Source organism: Squalius cephalus (genome assembly GCF_949319135.1).
Source record: "Squalius cephalus genome assembly, chromosome: 1".
Classification (NCBI taxonomy): Eukaryota; Metazoa; Chordata; class Actinopteri; order Cypriniformes; family Leuciscidae; genus Squalius; species Squalius cephalus.
The window spans coordinates 30,759,263-30,782,274 of NC_137122.1; the positions used below are offsets into that span (position 1 = coordinate 30,759,263).

General features: G+C 37.5%; 1 protein-coding gene across 1 annotated transcript in view; it reads left to right on the forward strand.

Annotated features, from left to right (window-relative positions):
* shisa9b (shisa family member 9b) overlaps window positions 1–11,728 on the forward strand; it is a 35,505-nt gene extending 23,777 nt beyond the window's left edge. The window contains 2 exon segments of the mRNA XM_079865978.1: window positions 5,435–5,587; window positions 9,793–11,728. Of these exon segments, the coding sequence (XP_079722104.1) occupies window positions 5,435–5,587; window positions 9,793–10,190 (551 nt within the window). The 3' untranslated portion in view covers window positions 10,191–11,728.
* Window positions 11,729–23,012: the final 11,284 nt, after the last annotated feature.

Sequence of the window (23,012 nt, forward strand, 5' to 3'; positions counted from 1 at the left end):
CACTGCTAATCAATGCTTGGCAATACTGGAACACCAATGTGAAGAAACATAGACTGTCTGTAAAAGGCATGAGGTCTAATTAGGGCTGGGTGATAAATCAGTATTGATATTTATAGAAAAAAAAAGATTGGTGTGTTGTGTTGCTAAACAGTCTGTATGTTCAAGTCTTTATCTATCTATCTATCTATCTATCTATCTATCTTGCCCATATCAACCAGCTCTAGGCCAAATATGAAGCGTACATCTCAGGGTTAATGGTAATAATGTGAATCAATTGTAAATCAGCATTGTGTCTTGTATAATGCCACACGTGTCTTTCGGCATCAATACTAATAAGCAGGAGGTAGTATCATACTCTGTTTGACTAATGACCTTGTCAAAAAGAAAATTCGTCACTGTCAGCAGATATTAAAAACCATTACCTGCCACCATGCCTACAGCTGCTCTGTCAGACCTAGTGGATGCCACAATCGAGTTAGACTGAGTCTGCAGAAACAGCATTTCAGGAGTTTGGTGTGAAGAAGCAGGTTGCGTCAGGTTAAGCTCAGCGTCTGAAGGATTGATTCGGGAGACACTCAATAATCATTCAGGAACCGCAGGACAGGCATTTCATTTTCTGCGAATGGACCCTCAACCCTGTCTTTATTACAGTTCCACTGCATAATGACTTATTTCCATCCCCTCTTTCGATTATCGAAATGGAATTAATCTTACTGCCTAAGAGATTATGGATCACAGTGTAATTAATTTCCTCACATTTTAATTAGATATTCTGCACACCTGGTTTATTACCTGATGCATTTATGGGAGCTTCATGTTTAGGAGACTGGAGAACTGTCAAACTGATTCTAATTGTCTGGGTTTATTTTATTTATGGTTACAGTAATTTCCTTTATGAGCTAAACTTCCAAATGATCTAGGTGATTGATTATATGAATCAAAAGATGTGATTTGCTCAGTTTCTTAATTATCACCACACAAAATAAAACTTTTTTTCTAGAAAAATAACGGATTCTTGAACTTTTATCTGATCTTTAGTGGAAAAAAATATTGACTTCAACCAATACAAGTCCATCTAGTTTAAGTAGACATCTTAAAAACACACTGGGTGGATTTTAATGAAGACAAAATGCCATTGTAGTGTCTGAAACATATCTAAGGGACTTAATTAACTGATTTAATATGTATTTGTTTGATAAGAAAATACTAATATAGTGCTGCAGTTATGACTTCAAAACCTGGAAGACTAATTCTCCTCTGGTTTCCTTGAGATTTTCCTATGGGTTTTTAGAATATACTGTATATATATTTTATATATATATATATATTTTTTTTTAATGAGTAAAATAAGAGTCTGTGGTAAACATAACTTGACGATACCTTGCTCTACAAAGTAAATTACACACACCCTTATCGAAAATTAAAATTTTGAAGCTGTTGTGTTAATTTGAACTCTTTCCCCGCTAGCTTTTTTTTTTTTTTACTGTTTTGTTCTACAACCTAAACTGCACAAACTCAGAACCCAAATGTTCTTATCTATTTACTTACATAACTCTTTCTTCGCCATTGACTGTATTTTCCGTCATTTAAAGCTTCCCTGCCATTGACAACATTTTCAAATTGAAAAGCCATGTTTTCACGGGGGCGCTATTACACATCTTTTGAAAGAGTACAGAAATCTCCAGATCAAAACACAGGTGAAGAAGTCGTCGAACGAAGTGATAGAAGTATTGTTGAAGTATAATGTTTACCCAGGATGAGGTGAAGGACTGTGAAGCTTGTGTTGATGGACTCGATCTACTCCATCTAGATTTTGATCATCGTTCTGAATCCAATCAGGATGTTTTGTGAAAATTATTATTTTTTTACATGCTGGTGCTAACTGGCAACTTTAAAAAAAAAAAAAAAAAAAAACACTGATGGAGAAAGAGTTCAAATTAAAATGACAGCTTCAAAAATTGCGTTTTCGATATGGGTGTGTGTAATTTACATTGTAGAGCAAAACGTTCAAGTATCATCAAGTTATTTTATTTTACTCAAATTGAAAAACTCCATAATAATACCCTATAGGATTCATATGATGATGATGTAACATTTCACAATTGCTTCTTGTTCACCACACAGAAATATTTTATTTATCATTGGAAAGTGTATGATCTAGATCCATTTAGACCAGTGTTCCCAATTCTACCACCATACTGCACATTTTGAATGTCTTTCTTATGTAACATAGCTGAATCAACTCATAAGATCATTAGTATTGGCGTTATGAACTGAACAGGTAGACATATGTGTTAAATGTTTTATGATTAGGCTGTTCCTGTAGCTCAAAGATCAAAGATCATGCTTGATTCGAAGGGAATGTTTGAAGTGACAAAATGTACAGCTTGAATGCAGTATAAGGGTACGTACACGAAAACGATGTGCTAATATGGAAAAGTTTTTTCTTTGTACAGATGACAACATTATACCACAGTGCACTCGAGCCGAATGCACATACCTATAGACACAAATTACATAATCTATAATTTTTTTCATTCTAAGGATGTTAATCTTGATAACACTGTAATAGCCTATTACTTTGTCCTCTGGGTAAATTTCATCTTCACAAAGCCAGAACCAATTTTAGAATGTTCTCCTCTGATATAAAGTCCCTTTTTACTTCCTTTAAGAAAATGTAAAATCCTTTGAACACAAAGGCAAATTTAAAATGTATCATCCTTGAGTCTGTTGTAAGGAACCTTTCACTTTTCATGATGACATAATGTTATATTGTGTTGATTTGTGTAATTCTTATAACCACTTGTGATGATGTCCACCCTTATTTCTTACTGTTACACTACAGTTTACACGGAGATGATAAGGGTGTCGTTTTCAGAAACTTGCACTTTGAAACCCATTTTCAGGCCCCGAAAACGGCATTGTTGTGTAAACGAAGGGCCAAAACACATAAAAAAGTATTGAAAACGGTGTCATGTGAATGGCCCCTCAGTCTACCTAAAGTGTAAATGTAATAAAAAACTGCATCAATTATTTTTTGGTTGAATCCTATATTTAATTTCATGTATATTACTAAAACCAGATGATTGTCAGAAGTCTCTGAAATGAGAAATTGTAGTGTCGTTATCCTTATCTAACCTAACGCAAACATGGATGCTCTTGATTTCTGCTTAGTTTTACTGTTGTTTTCCTGGCAGCTCAAACAGTGGAGCATGTTAGCAATGCCAAGGTCATCAACTAATAAAATGCACATCTTGAATGCTGTGTGAGTTGCTTTGGATGAAAGTCTCTGCCAAATACACTACCGTTCAAAAGTCCGGGCTCAGTAGGATTAAGATTTTTAATAAAGATTAAGGATAAAGATTTATTTCTCAAGGACACATTAAATTGATCAAAAGTGACAGTAAAGACATTTAAAACGTTACAAAATATTTCCTCAAGGAATGCTGAAAAAATATATATTTCCGTTTGTACAAAAATATGAAGCAGCACACCTGTTTTCAACATTGATATTTGATATATTGATATTTGGCTTCAGTCTAGTGCCTGAAGTGTGTGTTAAGAGAAGAGCCCTTCAGTAAGTCCTGTGATACAGATGGTACAATCTTGTAGCGAACAGCCATCCAGCTAGAAGAAATAGACTTAAAAGAGGTTTCCAAGACAACAACAGATCAAGGAGAGTTCAACAACTAAAACACATCTGAAGAACGGGAAAAGATCAGACAGCACTGTTGCAGTGTGGCACAATGCCACAGAGCACAGTTTCCATCACGGACACAAACAGACTCGTTCGCAATGAAAGAAGTGGACGGATGGTGCCCATTACAGCTAGTCTACTGTTTCCTAATTCCTTTCCAGCATTTGGCTGTATTTTCTCTGTCTCATTCGACTCATCAGAGTGGTTAGAGATAATACCCACAACATCTGGTTGGCCCCTCATGCCAGCCGGCAAAGGGCCAGTCAATTTGCCATGCTCCTGCGCCCCCATTCAGCTGGCCAGATGTCTACTAATGCAATCTCTAGAAAAGCGTTTATGATTTGCACCATCTGCGACCCTCAATAGGAAAGTCTTTGCTGTAATCAAGTGTGAAAACTTGTGAAACAAACAATTAATTTTCCATTGTGACCATCGCTTGCCAGTGCTTTTGGCATTAACGTGTTTTGACATTAGCAGTTCAAACGGATTCGATTAGTAGCCCAGGAGAGCCTGGCTGGAGCTCCAGAAATCCATGACTAATGATCTGCTTCCTGGGGGTATAGAGTGAATCACCAAAGAGAAAACTCACAAGTTGCGTTGATGGGTCGATGAAACAGGCCTCAAGCAGCTTAAGATATTGTTAAATGTTAATTTAGCGGTCTCTGATGGGAGGTATCCCAACTGCTATGAGCTTAAACAAAAGAAAAGGCACTGAGAATGACTTCTGAGGGTGTTAATGTGTAGAAGAACAACAGATTCTCATGCAGCATTTAGCCTTCCCGAATAATGTGTGTAATGCTCGCACACAAACAATAAGTAATGCCCAGAAGAGTCATAGTCATTCAGATGCTTGTGCCCCCTCAAGTGGATTTTTAATGCTACTTCTAAAAAAAAAAGAAGGCGTTTTTGATAGTTAAGCTGGATGGTTATTGTAGGTAACACAATAAAATAAATCACCCTCTCACATTGTTGGTCTAAATTGGTCAGTTCAGCAGAGTGGCTCCAAATGCACACCACTTTCAGTTGCCTAAATACATTAAAGTGTTAGTGTTTTTGTGTGTTTTGTGTGTTTGTGTACAAACATATAGTACATGCATACATACCTAAATTATTTAAATGTATTATAATTCAGCCAAAAACTTGCAGTATAATATATAAGTAATATATTTGGTCTGGTTTTTAAGGTCCCCTTGCACACTGAATGAAAACTTTACCACTGGACCAACACTTCCTGCTCTAACATGAAAAACATTATTTTATTTTTTTTCATTTTTCATTTTGTAACACTTTATTTTGATAGTCCACTTTAGACATTCTAGAAACACGCACACACACACACACACACACACACACACACACACACACACACACACACACACACACATAAATAAATAAATAAATGGGTGCATGATCCCACTGGATTCCTTTTATTTTAGAATAAAAATATTTAGGAAAAAACTGAGATCCTTTGTGATTTACCACTCATATCTGTTATTCGTTTCTATTTCTCTATCACTAAACTAACAATTCCTGCTCTAATATGAAAAACTACAAAGATGTGAAAAGTTTTTTAGTCCTGTCTGTCTTCATGTTTTATGTCATTTAGAGCACCAGATGAGCCAGGACTGACACTGAATCACCTTCAAAAATAAAAATAAAGATAGATGATAGATCATGGAAATATTATTTACCTTTCATATCGGTTATTCGTTTCTATTGTGTGTCTCTTTGCTTTAGAGTGTGCCCAAATGAACAGTGTGGGGTCTGGTTCATCTCTGATGCAAGCCATGACACAATACCCTTCGCTTGGACAGGTACCTGTAGCCCACCCCTATGAGCCATCTCAACCTGGAAAGGAGCTCAACAAGTACGCTTCGCTCAAGGCTGTGGGTAAGACGGCCATTCTTAAATCTGCCTGTATGTGGGTTTGATCAAAGCCTGTTCTCCTCTGGAAAAAAAACAAACAAACAAACACTCATTTTCTTGAATGTTATCTATAGTTTTTAAAAATGCTATTTTATCGATATGAGATCTGGCTTCCATAAATCTACCATTGTTCGGAATTACAAATGTAAGCAAGTCATCAAGTATTTAACATGGTATTCTTTTCTTGTTGTGCATTACTCTAAAATACAAGAAATAATGTTTGAAAGTCTTCAATATAGCCACCTTTAGTCAGAGTTCTTGATCATGTGATCTTGGTCTGAGATCTGGTTGTTGGACTGGCATGCTGGATTTTAGGTGGTCTCATATTGGTCTAGATCTGGATCGTAGGGGTCTTGTCTTGACATAATGTCTGTCCTATGTCAATATTTAGGGTCACTTACTGTTACAGTATTTTGCTTTTTTTTTTTTTTTTTATATAGCAAACACTTACAAGCTCAAATGGCTTTAATATCGGGAATGTTTATATGAGTTTGAATATATTTGCCATTATTATTGTCCAACCCAAAAGAACCAGCTCAATTGTTAATTTTGAAACATGTCCTGGCAGTTTAAGGCCTGGTTTCACAAACAGGGCTTAGATTAAGCCTGGATAAGACCTTAGTTCAATTAGGATATTTAAGTAGCTTTTATAAACATGCCTTAAAGGAGAACTCCGGTCAATTTTAACATTGAGCTCATTTTTTTGTACATTTGGAGTGCTGTCAATACAGAGAACAACGACAAAAATCGGTGTTGCCTACACCGAGTTATTCTATTTTTAAAATTTGCACCCTGTTGACTTCAATGGGGCAAGTACTAAACCTGCTTTTAGCCTCTTAACATCCTTGATGTGTCATTACAAGTGCACAGAAAATGTGAGTGATTCCTTCAGAGTGAACACGAGTGAATTTGACTGCAGTAGATGTGAAAGATATGTATAAAAATTATGTTATTTAAGCCAGCGCAAATACCTGTGTTTACATCCTGTTTTTCGGTTGAAGTCCAAAGTAGTCGATTGCCGAGTTCATTGCGTGATCATTGGTAACTAAACCTATGTGCGTGAACTCGGCAATCGACTACTTTGGACTTCAACCGAAAAACAAGATGTAAACACAGGTATTTGCGCTGGCTTAAATAACATCATTTTTATTCATATCTTTCACATCTACTGCAGTCAAATTCACTCGTGATCACTCTGAAGGAATCACTCACGTTTTCTGTGCACTTGTAATGACACATCAAGGATGTTAAGAGGCTAAAAGCAGGTTTAGTACTTGCCCCATTGAAGTCAACAGGGTGCAAATTTTAAAAATAGAATAACTCGGTGTAGGCAACACCGATTTTTGTCGTTGTTCTCTGTATTGACAGCACTCCAAATGTACAAAAAAATGAGCTCAATGTTAAAATTGACCGGAGTTCTCCTTTAAGGTCCTTGCACACTGAATCCGAAATTTTCGCATGCGTTTTTTCGTATCCGTCATTCTGTGGCTCTAAACTGTCAAAACACCATTCAAATGCTTGTTACGGATGCGAAAAACGCAGAAAATCGAACCCGATCCAATTTTTTTTTTGACGGACGAAAGTTTCGGAGGCAGTGTGCAAGTGTGATTGACATAACGTGAGGTTGTATTTATTTTTTAACGTGCGAAAATTTCGGACACGAATTTCGCACTCAGTGTGCATGGGCCTTTAGAGACAAAACAATGGCACTGACATATTTTAAGATATGCCAGTGCAAGTTGCTTTCAGTTAAAACAGCTCAAACATGCATTTTAGTTCTGGACTAGGCTTAAGTCTTGTCTCTGAAACCGGGGGTCAGTGTTTTTATTTATTTATTTTAGCAAATCTGTATTCAGATTTTGATTTCAGGAGAGCTGAAAACTCTCATTACTCTTTCCCAGTCACTTACGTATCAGAAATACTTCAGAAATGTCTGACTGCACCAGTGACATTGCTAACTTGTTCTAAAAGCAGAAACCAGAAGGTTCTAGAAGCTTCTCATATGGTTTGTGATCATTTTAATTACTTAATTTATCATTTAATTAATTGTTTAAAACTGTTTTACAGTGGTAACATTGGGTAGTAATATAGTCACTTCACTTGTTTTCACATCAGTTAGTCTGGCATCAGAGTAAAGCCTATGAAAAGACGTCCGTGAGATGACAGCTAGCAAACAGTAGACAAACAACCATCAGAAGCAGCGACGTGTGATGACATTCTTTCTCTGAGACTTTCGGCCACAGGTGAAACTGCTCAGTTGCTAATCCACTGAAGTACAGTCTGTGCAGACCGATCCCTGGGAAAACAAAAAAAGGACAGTTTATAACGAGAGAGGCCCAGGAGACGAGCCACACGACGAGCCGAGGAGTAGCCAGAGAGCCGAAGTGCCTGAGTTCCTCTGATGTGCGTTAATCTCAGCGCATTGATGTTAATGAAAGAGTCGCATCAAAGATCAGCACTTCTCTGGGCCGGCTGGCTTATTTTGCGCTCTGCCTCCTGGTATGAGGTTTTAGATCTGTGGTTTGTTGTGACTCTTTGGGGTGTCGAGGCTATTAAAAAGGTCACCTGAAGGATATTTAATTTAAAAAGTCTAAAATGTCATGCTGAAATGAGGTGGATTTCAAGCAGAGTGTAGTCAGTCCCAATTAAGGCCTGGCTGAGTTGGAAGGTGATACACCGTTAGCGACATTGCATGGAATTTATGAAAAAGAAATGATTAGTGACACGCTAGGATCGTTTATACTCGTTTGTCTGGTCTGGTTTTAGCAAGTTGTGATTCACACTGTCAGTGATCGACTAGCACTGGTTAAAAAAAAATACAGTAGTCAACATTTAAAGTGGATCAAAACCTTTCATCAAAGTTATACATGAATTTTGAACAAAACCCGTTCTTGTCTTAGGACAACTTTGATGAACTTTTTTGATCCACTTCAAATGTTGAATACTGCGTTTGCAGCAAACAAAATTTATAACACCTTTTTTTCTAAGGAAACTGTTGGTTGCCGTTTTAATGTCAGTGTTGATATGGCTGTAATCATTATTGTCCAAAAATAACATTTACAGTAGCGGCAAAGTGAGATTTTTTTTAAGTGCACAATAACTACAGATTTAAAAAAAAGTGGTTTCAACAGACAAATAAAACCCCAAACCATCTTCTGGAAGAGTAAAAAGCTGCATGTTTCCATTTGAGGATGGAAGCAATCCAGGCTAATTTGCATTCAAAGAAAAACATTTACTTGTAACAAATAGAAACCTTAGGCGAAAAGAAAAGCATTAGCATGTTGAAGACTAACAATTTTGGTTGCCATTCACAATGGAACATTAACTGCTCTTATAAATATTTGAGGCACTGTTAGCTATTTGCATTTTACAAGTTATTTTTGTAAACAAACCCAAGTTTTTAATAGTGCAAAAAGAACTGAATATGTTGGCATTATTTACTCACCTTCACGACATTCCAAAAACATAAAACTTATACTCTATTTTCTCGTCTTCTGCTGCCATATGATAGGTTTGTATGATGATAAAACCAAAATGTACAATACTGTTCAAATGTTGTCTCCTCTGCTCACCAAGTCTGCATTTATTTGATAAAAAATTGATTAAAACTAATATTGTGAAATATTATTACAGTTTAAAATAGTTCAATATATTAAAAATTGTATATATTTCTGTGATGGCAGAGCTGAATTATTCCAGTAGTGTAAAAGAAAACAAAAAAAACAATACTACTGTACATTGATACACACAAAATGATTTAAAAAAAAATGTCAGGATCCTAAATAAACTGATCCCAAACCTTTGGGTGTATGTGTACATGTTTGGTTATTTGAAAATGTTGTAGGAAAAAGAGCTCTTCAAAAAAAAAAAAAAAAAAAAACAGGTTCAGAATGACATGGAGGTGAGTAAATAATGGCAGAATGTCACTATACCTCTACAAAAACATCCGGTTCTATTTGTTGTTTGTAGAAGGAAACGATCAGGCCAAGTATTTTCTGAGAAAAATGGCTCATATTGGGAAAAACAAGTGATTGCCCTTGATCTATTAAATGTGTAATTCTCTGGTGGGGAGTAAAACAGCAATCAGGTTTTTTTTTTTTTTTTGCATCTGACTAATGAAGTGTTGTTGAATTTTCCTCGCTTTTGCTCTCTCTATCTCTCTTTTCCAGCTGAAAAAGCGAATGAAAACTTCTACACTAACAGACGGCACTTAGCCGACCTGGCAGTGAAAGGCGCTCTTCCCATGCACTCGGTGAGTCTGGAGCAGGAGCCCACCAACCCTTACAGCCCAGAGCTGCCCTGCCAAAAGCAGAACGGACACAAGTCCAAAAGCACCAAGGTCCACAGTTCCCACCCGCTGGCTTTTGGCTCGAACACCATCGCCAACCCCGGCATGCTGAAGAGCTGGGAGGGGACAGAAACGCTGGGCCGCCGGCAGACGTACGGCCCCAAGAGGCACAGCGCCACCGTGGAGCAAGTGAACGAGTTGACGTCCGCCCAGAGCCAGCACTACCTGCCTCCACATCCGTACTTTGTCACCAACAGCAAGACTGAGGTGACCGTGTGAACGGGGCCGCGACAGCGGGTTTATCGAGCCCAGGCCTTGAGTGGATGCGTGGAGCGAGGATAACAAAAGGAAGCCTGACGGAGGAAGAAGTGTGGATTAGGAGCCCGTCCTGCTGGAAGGATTGACCGAACGGTCTGGCTTGAGATCTGCATGGCTGTATGTGTGCTGTTTGTCTTTGAGCGGTTGTGCATCGAAAATGCATGCATTGGACTTCAGCCTCATTTGAAAGGGAAAGTATAACATTACTCAAATGAACTCTTTCTGTGTCCATTCCGTCACAATGCAAATGGATAATCTGACTTGTAGTGATGAGTTTGTCACAAGGCCATCCGTCAATATGATGAGGACATGCTCAAACACGAAACAATCAATGCAGTCAAACGTTCTACATGGGGCCACCGTCATGATTCGCAACAACTTGAAAGCTTGTGAGAAAGTCGCTCTAGTCCTAAACACACATTGTTTTTCTCCGAATCTTGTACATAACAGAATGTTACCAAGGACGTATAATGTCAAAGGCTTCCTCGGATAATCACAGAACATCAGTCTGGAAGATTAAGGTCGATGTGAGGACAATCGTGTCTCTAGTTCTTCTCATCTCAACTATCGAGACTTTCCAGAGCGTGTGCACCAAAAGCATCCTGTAGCAATGCAACACGCTATATCCTGACAAAACACTGGGCTTGTGCCTTTCCAAAAGAAGAACTCATTATCTAAGAGCTCTTGTGCTTTTCAGCAAGCACATGGTGTTTCTTCAAAAACAAAGATGCATAAAATTTAAACAAATCTATTGTTTACGGCTGTCATATTCAGTAGAAAATGTTGATTGTCAGTGTTCTGAAATACACATTTCTCCTTTCTGTTCCGCCATTTTTCCTCTGATGTGTTCACATACTGTACTACCCAATCTTTTAGTGCAACTGTAGACTGTAGAAAAAGGAAGTGCTGTAGGGTTAATGATAGACATTCATTATCTTTCAATGTTAGATATGATAAAAATGAATGGTTAATTATGATACCGAACAAGATTGTCAAAACACTGCCATTGTTGGATTCCCAGTAGTTTTGGTATTGAAAACTGATTCAGTAGTTTCTTTTGTTTTTAGCATCATAATGTGAACCATTTCAATTAGCATAAGGGCAAAAGGCTGCATTCAATTTCGAAAACTTAGTGTTTTGTCACCTACATCCAAATAGTCCCAAGTACCCTGTATCTGGTTGTGAATAAAGTGGGTCACATAAACTTTAATTGCTCTGAAACAAGTGGCTTTATCTCAGTGCACTTGAAATGTTGTTGACCTACGTCATTTACTCTTACCCTAATTGAGCTGGAAAATTAGCAGGCTAACTAAAATAAAAAGACATTTACATATCTAGTAGCACAGCTTTCTGCAGTTTCACGTTCTCTAATTTCGCAAGTAGAAAACTCATTCTCAGTATTTACAGTAAGTAGTAAACTTAAGGGGTGGTAACACTAGATTTTGTGTTCGCTTTATGCTGTTTTTAAGTTTGGTGAACTATAGCCTGCAAATTCGTATAGTGATATATAAATTCAACTTTAAGTTAAGCTATGTGCATGGTTTGCAGGACTTGCGTTTTTTATGTATTATTATTACGACTATCAAAGTTAACAACACATAGGGTTAACAAAATTGGGGTTAATTTCTCTTAATGCTATTACAAAATTCATCCAACAAAATGATTAACAGTCAGTTACATTTGTTTACAGAGTCTACACTGTATGAAAAATTGTATTTTTCTGTTAAATTTACAGACATTTCCTTCTACCTTAAAACACAGCACAATGTAACACCTGTAAAAAATCAATACAGAAAATTTTATATTAACATGCTACATTGTGACATATGTCAGCTAATAGCAACTTTGTATGTGTGATATTAAAAAAAGTAATTTACAGCACATTTAAATATCATCAAAGCATAACACCAATTAATGAATCATTTGTACAATATTGGAGCACTGCAACAGCAAGTCAGCAACAAAAACCTCCTTTGTTTTTTATGTTAAATAACAAAATTTAAATGAACAGTTTGAAATGTTAAAAATAAATATGTATATTCTTTTTTAATTTATTCAAAACAGAAGACCTGGAGTGTTGCGTAATATCCTTTTGCCCATGTGCATTGCAGGTCTGAAATAATTCTTAAATCTAGTGCGACCACCCAAGCCACATATTAATAAAACATTTTAAGATCCGCAGATAATAGAGTTTGATTCCATGTAAATGGAAATGGTATGTACATTTGGGGCTGATTATTTATGAGGAGAAATAAAAATTGTAGCAATATCAGTATTATGTCAAATTTTGGCCTCTGCTTTCCTAAGAATTCCCTCTAAAAGAAAAACACTCCAGCAAATAATACAAGGCCTTCCTCCAGTTTAACCGCTTTTCTTCTCCACACCATTGAATACTGTCTATGTGCGTCACTGCCAAACAGCTTGTGACAAACCAGTACTTAAGAATATTCCCGTAATTGCCGCTGGTCTGTCAGTCTCTGAGTCCACTCAACATCTATTGAACCTGAATGTTTCACTGCAGGTCACCTCATGACTCAGATCGCACTACAGGATCACTCACCGGGGGGGGGCACATTTCTTGGAATTAAATCACGTAGTGAATATCTTTTCCATTGAAATCTCTGAACACCGCAGAAATTGATTAGCACAGATAATGTCAAGATCCGCCATGTAGCTAAAAAGACTTTCACAGCTGGATTCTTGCAGTCTGGCTGCACAATCTAACATATGAAATCGGGATATAGAAATCAGACGTGTGAAATAATCTAGGTTGGCAGTCGGGAGATAATTTACTAAGCACCCAAGTTAGCACCCAAGTTAAGGAGTTATGCTAATATATGACCAAGATACTAGTGGTAAACACAATTTTGCACAATATAGAATACAGCAGACGGTAACACTTTATTTCGATGATCCAGTACTAACTATAAGTAACTTTGCAACTAGATGTCAACTAACTCTCATTAGAGTATTAGTAGACTATTGGGTTAGGGTTCAGGCTAGTAGAGTAAGTTGACATGTAGTTAAAACAAATGCTGCCACAACTGTTTAGTGAATTCAGCTTAGAGCTTGTTGAAATGTATGAAACTGTATGCTACTTTGAGACTACATAGGGGGTAGTCTAATCACTGATTGCTGTTTCCACCTCTCATTGTTTCTTGCTGTTCATTAACAGACACTATAGGTCCCGTTTTTGTGTTTCAATTCATACATTTGTTTGCTTTTATCAGTTTTAAGGAGGATTGGGGTTGGCCTCAGATGAATGCATAGAACACATGTCCTAGATGTTTTTATCAATTGCCATCAGCACAAGGTCATTTTAGATAGAGACATGATGAACTAGTACATAACAGATGCAGTCTTGAACAGTCATCTGTACATTATACATCACAAAAGGGCTGAATATTAGCAGAACAACTTTAATGCTGTGATCATGAAGGTTAGATGTTGAGTGAATGCATTCTGACCCTCACTGAAAACACATTGAAATGTACAGGCAGATGTTATAAAATGATTTTGCCCTTTATTTAATGTCTAAAAAACTCCCACCGCAGTTGATATTGATGTTATTTTGTGTATTTGTATCTGTAACTTGTTCATTTTAAACACACAAATGCGATTAAAGGTAATACCTCAAATACTTTTGACAAGTAGGAACCCACTGTTTTATTAATTGAATTATTTGTTATTTATTCTGGGAATAGCTATGCCAATGGAATACTAGTCTTTTATGATATGATATTGTCATATTCTTCATATAACACCGGAATAGATACACAATAACTTTATATTTGTAAGTAGTAGCATAGTTGCTGATCAGACCAAGTTGTCCAGTTCAGTGGTTTATATTGTGAATCACATAGATGAATCATTGAGGGTTAAAATGATACCCGCCAAACTAATACCTGCATAAGCTCAAATTATACTGAGAAACCTGAGTGTCATTTATTGAAGCGTTATTTTGTGATCCAGGTTTATTAAAAAAAAAATTATCAATATGGATTCAGTCCATTATAACACTGTTCTGTGTTCTCTGTATTGGCGATGCACAAAGTATCTGGGAAACAGAGACAACTTTGTCACATCCTACTGCCCGTGGATCACATTAAATACACTAAGGTACATTTTTCAAACAAAGTATTCTGTGTAACATTTCTATGTGGAAGTTGAAAGTTTAAGCACTGTTGTACCATTCACATCATAAAACTTATTTACAATAAATGTCTCTTCTCTATACATTCTGTGTATTTTTGAGTTAAGGAATTGAAAGTGTTAGCTGTGCTGATGCAGGTTATGTTTAACATGATATTAGACAAACAAAGAATATGTTGTCATCTGTTATCCTACAATGAAGATGAGGCATAACATTCTGATTTGGGCTATTAGGCACAGAATGTGTCATTTGAATAAATATATTGTATCTGGCCAAGGGGTAAATATTTAGCTTGTTAGCATGGCTCTGTTAGCTTCCTTATTGAAAATAAGCTGTACATTCTGACAATATCTTTTTTTGAAAGGATCTTAAAAGTGTGAAATGGACCATGTGTGCTGCCTTGGATGTCACAGAGACCAGAACAGTCACTATGGCATTGACCTGATCGAGATGAATGAGAGCGCTAACAAATAGCTTTCTCCAGGTAATATAGACCTAGCTGATTCTGGCTAAGATCACCCTTTTAGACCAAAAAAGGAAGATTCTGTCATCATTTACTCTCCCTCACGTCGTTCCAACCTGTATGACTTTTAGGGCCCTATTTTAACGATCTGAAACGCAAGTATCAAACGCGAAACGCAAGTAACTGTGTGGGCGGATCTCGGGCGCTGTTGCTATTATACCAGCGGGATAAATGACTCTTGCGCCCGACGCAAATCTAAAATGGGTTTGTCTGAAGTATAGCTATATTATTCATAGGTGTGGTTTGGGTGTAACGTGCAATAAACCAATCAGAGCATCAGCTCACATTCCCTTTAAGAGCAGGTGCGCTTGTTCCATGGCGGATTGCTATTATAACGGCGGATTTGCCAGGCGCACGCCAGGAGCGGCCGTCAGGGCCGTAAAAGACAGAGAAGTGACATTGTATGGGGATGGGAGAAACCCACCCAAATTAGCTTTGGTTAAACAGGCGTATAATAATTTGAGTAAATGATTTTTTTTCACATCTTCATGGACACCACAATGATTTCCCTCATTCGGAATATTTTTCCTTGTAATTATGTATGGTTTGCAAAAATGGCAACTGCTGCATCTGTGTAGATGAGAGAAGCCAAGTGTATGCGCGTTGTGCACACACTACATTGTGGCCAAGCATGCGCCCTTAAAATAGCATCTGAACGCGCCACTGAAAACTCGCCACTGACTTTAGACTAGGTTTTTCCTGGTCTGTGGCGGAATTTTTTTCTGGAACTGCAAAATAGCACCAGGAACGTTTGCGCCGGAACACGCCTCCTCTTTTCGCTGAACCGCCCCCGGGAGCGCAAGTTCATTCCCTAATTTACCGACGTGCGTCTGTCGAGGGAAAAGTCTGCTGTGCGTCGGGTGCAAAATAGGAATGATACATGCATCAGTGTGCAAAGTCAATTGCGCTGGGTGCAAGATAGGGCCCACTGTCTTCTATGAAACTAAAAAAAAAAAAAAACATGTATTTTAAACTGAGTTGAGTTGAACTGGACGCTCCCTTCTCGGGGACTAACGTTTTCCAGCTTTCGTGCAAAAAGAAAGTAATTTGGTTGGGTGAGGAAACCATGGCAGAATTTCAATCCAAGATGACCTATTCCTTTAAATAGGGACAATTAATGTATTACTTTAAATGTTCTTGAAATAGGACAATTGAAGAGTTCAGATGCAAAAGCAAGTACCATCTGAAATTTTCTTCTAGAATGATCATTTTTATCAAGCTTGTATATTTAAGTTCAGTAATTGCACTTAACTATGAATTGTCATTTAAGTGAAATTACTGAATTTAAATATTCAAGCTTGATAAAAATGATCATTCTAGAAGGAAATTTCAGATGGCACTTGCTTTTGCATCTGAACTCTTCACATGTACATCTGATAAGGATGAGGGCATCTGAATTTTGGAGGTATTCAGAAAGCCTTGCCAGAATTGTTCTTTTGGGAAAACGACCGAGATGGTGTGAGGGTTTAGATCTGCATCATTGATGTGCTGAACAGAGAATCAGCACTAATCTGGATTTTGCTGAAGGGTTTGCTGTAGCCAACTGTGATCACCGTAAGTTTACAAAAGCACAGTTTCAATCATGACTTCTCCCAGATGATAGTTAATCAGCTCATCTTCAATAATAAACATTAACATGACTGTCAGCTGCTTCACTGTAGGAGTATGTGCCCTTTATCCACAGAAACAAAGGCCTTTAATTATTGTCTAATGTGCTCCTGGCCATTTTATGAAGAAAGACCTCACTGACCTTTAATAGGAAATTATCCGTCTCCTTTAACTCATTTAAAGAAGTAATTTCCTGCGTTTGAATATGCCTACTTCCATACTATATAGTAGGCGAAAAACAGTATGTGAGCCAAGTATTATGTCCAAATTCATACTATTCATTAACACAGTATTGGTGAAAAGTACACTCGCTGACTGAAATGTGCATTCGATGGACACTTTACTATCCCATGAGGCCATGGGAGAGGATATGTGAATGGTCGTGAAGCGACGCAACTGACGCTGGTAGGTCACATGATAATAACAACATGACGGATGTAGTACGTTCAAATTTTTATTCACACATTCGTACTATATAGAACTATATAAAGTACTATATAGAGTTTTTTAACAGTCAGGATTAAGTTTCAAACCAAATGTAGTTCCTACTATACAGTACGCGATTTCGAATGGAGTGAATGTTTGGCATGGTTAGCATAGTCTCGTTAGCTTCTACCAACCTAAACTCATGAGAAATTTTAAGTATTTTATGAGGTGGCAATTTTGTAAGAATTTATGAGATATTATTGACTCCTGCTGTTAGATGCCTTAACTACACCATTTGGATAGCTTCTAAAGTTGGCATCAAACGGAAGTTGCGACAGTCTTTTGTTCTCAAATGAGATGTACTGTATATCCCAGTGAAATGGCTTCTCAAACAAGAAAAAAATGTAGGCTAGGATTTTGTCTATGGGGAATTGATTGGATGGTTGTGGTTTGCTCTTGCAGTGATGTCATGTGAGTGACAGGTTGTCCCGCCCTCACGCCAGTAAACACATCATCAGAGAAGAGATGTCACTGCAAGAGGGAGTGATATATATTTTGATTAAAACTCACGAGGACATTGTCCATATTGATTTCATGGTGACTTTAATTCGAGTACTTCAGACCACAACTAAGATAAATGTTTAGGATAGTCTCTTGAGTTTGAACAAAATCTTGTAGATTGTAAGACAAAGTATTTCATTATGTGCTTGTGAAAAAGAAGTGCGCTTGAACTGAATACATATAGTGTACCTAAAATATATAGATTTTTTAAAAAGTGCCCAAAAACTTTACATTCACCCTTTAAAATAAAGGTTTCTAAGAAAGCTTTTTACGGCGACGCCATCGAAGAACCATTTTGGGTTCCCCCAAACCACCTTTCAGTGAACAATTCTTAAAATATCCTTTTTTTTTCTTAGTGTAAAGAACATTTTAAAAATCTAAAGAACATTTTCCCAATATAAAGAACCTTTTGTGGAATGGAAAGGTTCCATGGATGTTAAAGGTTCTTCATAGAACCATGGATGCCGATAAAGAACCTTTATTTTTAAGAGTTCAAACTTAAGTATATTATTTCCATAAGTACTCTTTTTAAAAGTTTGCTGAAGTACTTGAATCGGAATGATTTAATGAATCTAAATTATTTGATTCATTAATTAATAGGCCATATTTCCTGGAGGAAGAGCCCAGCAATCAAATCTTTACTGAAAGGAGAGAGCAGTGGCTCTTTTTTACTTGGTAACAAAAGCAAGATAGACAGAGAAGCTATGCGGGGATTAAAGTATTGACATGCCGAGTGTGGCCTCAGAACAGACAGACTCCCGCCGCTGACACAAACCTTACACAAACCATCCTTTTCTGAGGAGGTGGTCAATAACGGCTTATCTCCCGCCCCAAAACTTTGAGACGAAAAAGCCTTTCAGGAAGGAATTAGCTGGCGCGACTCAATTTGCGGGCAACAAATGACATGAGAAATGGAGCGTCTGCACATATATTCTCATTTTTAATGCATAAAAAAGGTTTTGTCCTAAAGCAATGCTATTTTTTGCTTCAGACGCTTGAGTATTAACCTAGAAACCGAGGTAAAATTGTGTATCAACAGTGCGACTGCCTGTTGTAATTTTTAAAGTTCCTATCGAAAGTGACAAGGACATAACAGCGTCCTGTTTCTCCCATGACACATGCTGTTTCAGGTGTAAAAGTGTCTTTCACCTGCTTAAAGCGTGGCCTCATTATTATGGCTGATTAAACCCTTCAGTAATTAAGGCCAGGGTACCGCTGTTTAGAAATTATGCTAATTTTCCAGCCCTCTTGCAGACAGGGTCTCCCTGTGCAGCAGCGATTCCAGTACAGAATAGCATTAGAGAATGGAATAGGGCACATGCGAATGCCTCTGCTTGAACGCTTGAATTTCGGAAGACAAAGTATCTTGCTTGAATATTCCGTAAAAACGGTGCACTGAGGGGGTCTTACATTTTCTACCTCTGCCAGCAGAAGGTTTAATTGATCTCGTGGTCCACAGGTACACAATGTCACAGCTGCATTTTCATGTCAGAGAAGAAAGCGCCTTCTGTTGTTTGGCATCTGTCTCAGCTGTCTAGTGCATTTATGGGAGAAGAAAGAGACTTGGGCTACTGAACCTGGATGAAAGGCGAATGGAAACGCAACTCTGATAAAATCAAAATGACAAATGTATTTTTGTGCCTTGACAAAACCTTTTGGTGTGCTTGCATTTGCAATGTATTTGCACTGATAACAAAAAAAAAGTATTATAGTATTAAAGTATTATGCTGTTGCAGATTGCAATGATAGACTACTGTTCAAATGAATACTTTTATTCAGCAAGGCTATTTTAAAATGATTAAAAGTGACATTTGTCACATGTTAGGTGCAATCTACGCTCAGCCTCAGACGTCACACCCACAGACCGTTGGCTGAACGTCTGATGCATACGGCACATGAAATGGGAAACACTTCAGGAGTTTCAAAGCCGTAATTTGGTTGAATTCTACAGGATTTCCGAGAGAGACGTGTGTGTTGCGTTATTCAACGTTCCATCTGGAAACAAAGCCGCCGTGAAGCCAAGCCCCCTCATGGAAGAAGAAAGCCATAGGGCCCTATTTTAACGATCTGAAATGCAAGTATCAAGCGCGAAACGCAAGTAACTTTGTGGGCGGATCTCGGGCGCTGTTGCTATTATACTGGCGGGATAAATGACTCTTGCGCCCGACGCAAATCTAAAATGGGTTTGTCTGAAGTATAGCTACATTACTCATAGGTGTGGTTTGGGCGTAACGTGAAATAAACCAATCAGAGCGACATCTCACATTCCCTTTAAAAGCAGGTGCGCTTGTTCCATGGCGGATTGCTATTATAACGGCGGATTTGCCAGGCGCACGGCAGGAGCGGTTCACAGCCGAGGAGACCGATGTTCTCGTCAGGGCTGTAAAAGACGAGAAGTGACATTGTATGGGGATGGGAGAAACCCACCCAAATTAGCTTTGGTTAAACAGGCGTATAATAATTTGGGTAAATGATTTCCCTTTTGTGGTAATATTTTTCCTTGTAATTATGTATGGTTTGCAAAAATGGCAACTGCTGCGTCTGTGTAGATGAGAGAAGCCAAGTGTATGCGCGTTGTGCACACACTACATTATGGCCAAGCATGCGCCCTTAAAATAGCATCTGAACGCGCCACTGAAAACTCGCCACTGACTTTAGACTAGGTTTTTCCTGGTCTGTGGCGGAATTGTTTTCTGGAACTGCAAAATAGCACCAGGAACGTTTGCGCCGGAACACGCCTCCTCTTTTCGCTGAACTGCCCCCCAGGAGCGCAAGTTCATTCCCTAATTTACCGCTTTAAAGTCCGCTGTGCGCCGGGTGCAGAATGATACATGCGTCGGTGTACAAAGTCAATTGCGCTGGGTGCAAGATAGGACCCATAGTGTTTACAACTGTGACAATGAGCACCGGGTTTTCAAAAGTATGAGAAATTCACGGCTTTATTGTTGCAGTAAACTTGCACAACGTTCTTGAATTAATAATTTATTATATGCAATATAATAAAGGTGCAATCCAAACTGGAATGACTCAGGTAGATACTTTCATATGAGCCCAAGATGCATGGAGAATCCACAACGCACACAAAACTATAACACAGACAATAACCGAAAGTGAACAGTAACCTGGGTAAGAAGAATTAGTAAAGGAGACGAGAACTAAACTGATAGTAAAAACAGGAAACACAGGAAAATGAACAAAAACACAAGGAAACATAATGTGACCCTGACAACATTAAAGACATGTATAATGTTACAAAAGATTTCTATTTTAAATAAATGCGGTTTGTTTGACCTTCCTATTCATCAAAGAATCCTGAAGCAGCACAACTTTTTTTTTCAACATGGCTAATAATAAGAAATGTTTCTTGAGCAGCAAATCATCATATTAGAATGATTTCTGAAGGATCATGTGACACTGAACACTGTAGAAATTATGCTGAAAATTCAGCTTTGATATTACAGGAATAAATTACTTTTTAAAATATATTACAATATAAATTGCAATTTAAAACAACCGAAAACTGTTGTTTTGAATTGTAATACTATTTCACAATATTAGTTTTTCAGTATTTTTGATCAAATAAATGCAGCCTTGGTGAGCAAAACAGGTTTCTTTTGAAAAACATTGAAAAATCATACCAACCTGAAACTTTTTAATAATCATGTACCAGTAGGTCAATAAATGTATGTTTGGTTTAAGTTGAAATTAAGAAAGCATAGAGAAAGAGTGTGTAGACTTCAGAATGTTGTGGTTGACCAGACAAAAATACTGGCAATCCCAGTTTGAGTCTGAAATGTGTTATGATCCATCAATCCTAGCAATAAAAAATATATGAACCAGAATGCAAAGATGTACGTGCACCAAGAAGTCTATACAATAAACCATATGATTCTGATCCAGATATTTCTTCCACTATGACACACAGAAAAAAGATGCCCTAAATGACAATGGCAACATATAGACAGACATTTACTCTTCTTTTGTGTCAGTAAATGGGTCATACACTATTTTAGATAGAGTAGCACCAAAACTTCAGAATATGTCCAAGTTTGGTCTGCGTTTAAATGGGCCAGTGCCACTCATTTGAACACTTTCCTTTTCAAACATTTGGGAAAAGGGCATTTATCACATTTATCTCCAGTAGTTAACCTACTTTTGTTGGTTTGGAATTGACACATACAAGAGATCTTGCCCTAATGCAGAGTCCTGCAGTGATCTCTCACAGTGATTGGGGGAAATGCACATTCAATTAGCTGAAACTTTGTGCTAAAGTGAACAATACTGAAACATACAAGTAAATAAAAAAAAAACAGGCTTTGTAACGGTATGTTATTGTCTGTTTGCAAATTGACAAGCATGATTTATTCAAACATAACAAACCCTAAAATTAGAAACAACCCATGTGTTTTAATCCATGGTATGATATGTTTCTGATCACGGGAGGTGTGACAGAAACAGTCAGACTGACTTAAATAGGACATCTTTCCTTTGAGACATCTGAGTTGTCTTTTTGTTTTTCATCTACTTTGAACTACTACCCCTATTGGTAGTGTGATTTGAACTAAATCCAAACTACAGTAAAAGAATAAAACAGACACCAAACTTCTAGAGTAATAAATGAAGGTTGTGATTTAATACAGGCCAGACTTGCTTTTGGTCTTTCTGCACAGTTCTCATCTTTCTTTAACAGCAGGTTACTTATTCCCTTAGACATCAGAACGTCTTCTGCTCCATGTGTCTCAGAAAATGAGTGTTGTGAGTGTTTTATATCAAAAAGTGGATGTTCTGGTGACAGACTCTCAACATGAGGGTGCGATAATGCAATTCGATTTTGATGTCTCCTGATATGCTGTTTTCACATAAATGGGCAAAGACCAGTTTTTTTACTATAAAGGATGACAAAAATCTGTGTTACCTGTCCATTCATGATTAGGCTAAAATTGTAGATTCAAAATCTGCATGAGGAGAGGAATAATAAAGGTTTTTGTTGTTGTTGTTGTTTATATTAACTTACAGGAGTAGTTCAACCAATGACATAATATAATTGATTATATATGTTTGATTATTATAAGTTTAAAATAAGGCTGCATTTAGTTGATCAAAAATACAGTAATATTGTGAGATATTATTGCAATTTAAAATATCTGTTTTCTATTTGAATCTATTTTAAAATATAATGTATTCATGTGATGCAAAGCTGAACTTCTCCTTAGGCTATAATAACACATCTGTCATCATTTTATGTCTCTCACTGTTTAAATGGCCTCCAGTCATACCTTTAACAAGACATCTGAAATGTGTCTGCTTTTATCACCATTTCTTTTCTGGAAACCCTGAACAGATGTGTTGTTCTGTGGTCAGATAGCGTCCAGCATATAGTGTCATCTTAATGGTGATGGTGGACCGGCCCGGTCCCTCTTAAAGCCCTGAGGACGAGGCACCGGTCCCGCTAGCAGATGGGTGGGTGGAAGCACAAATGGCTACTACTTTATTAAATGAAATGTGAATTCAT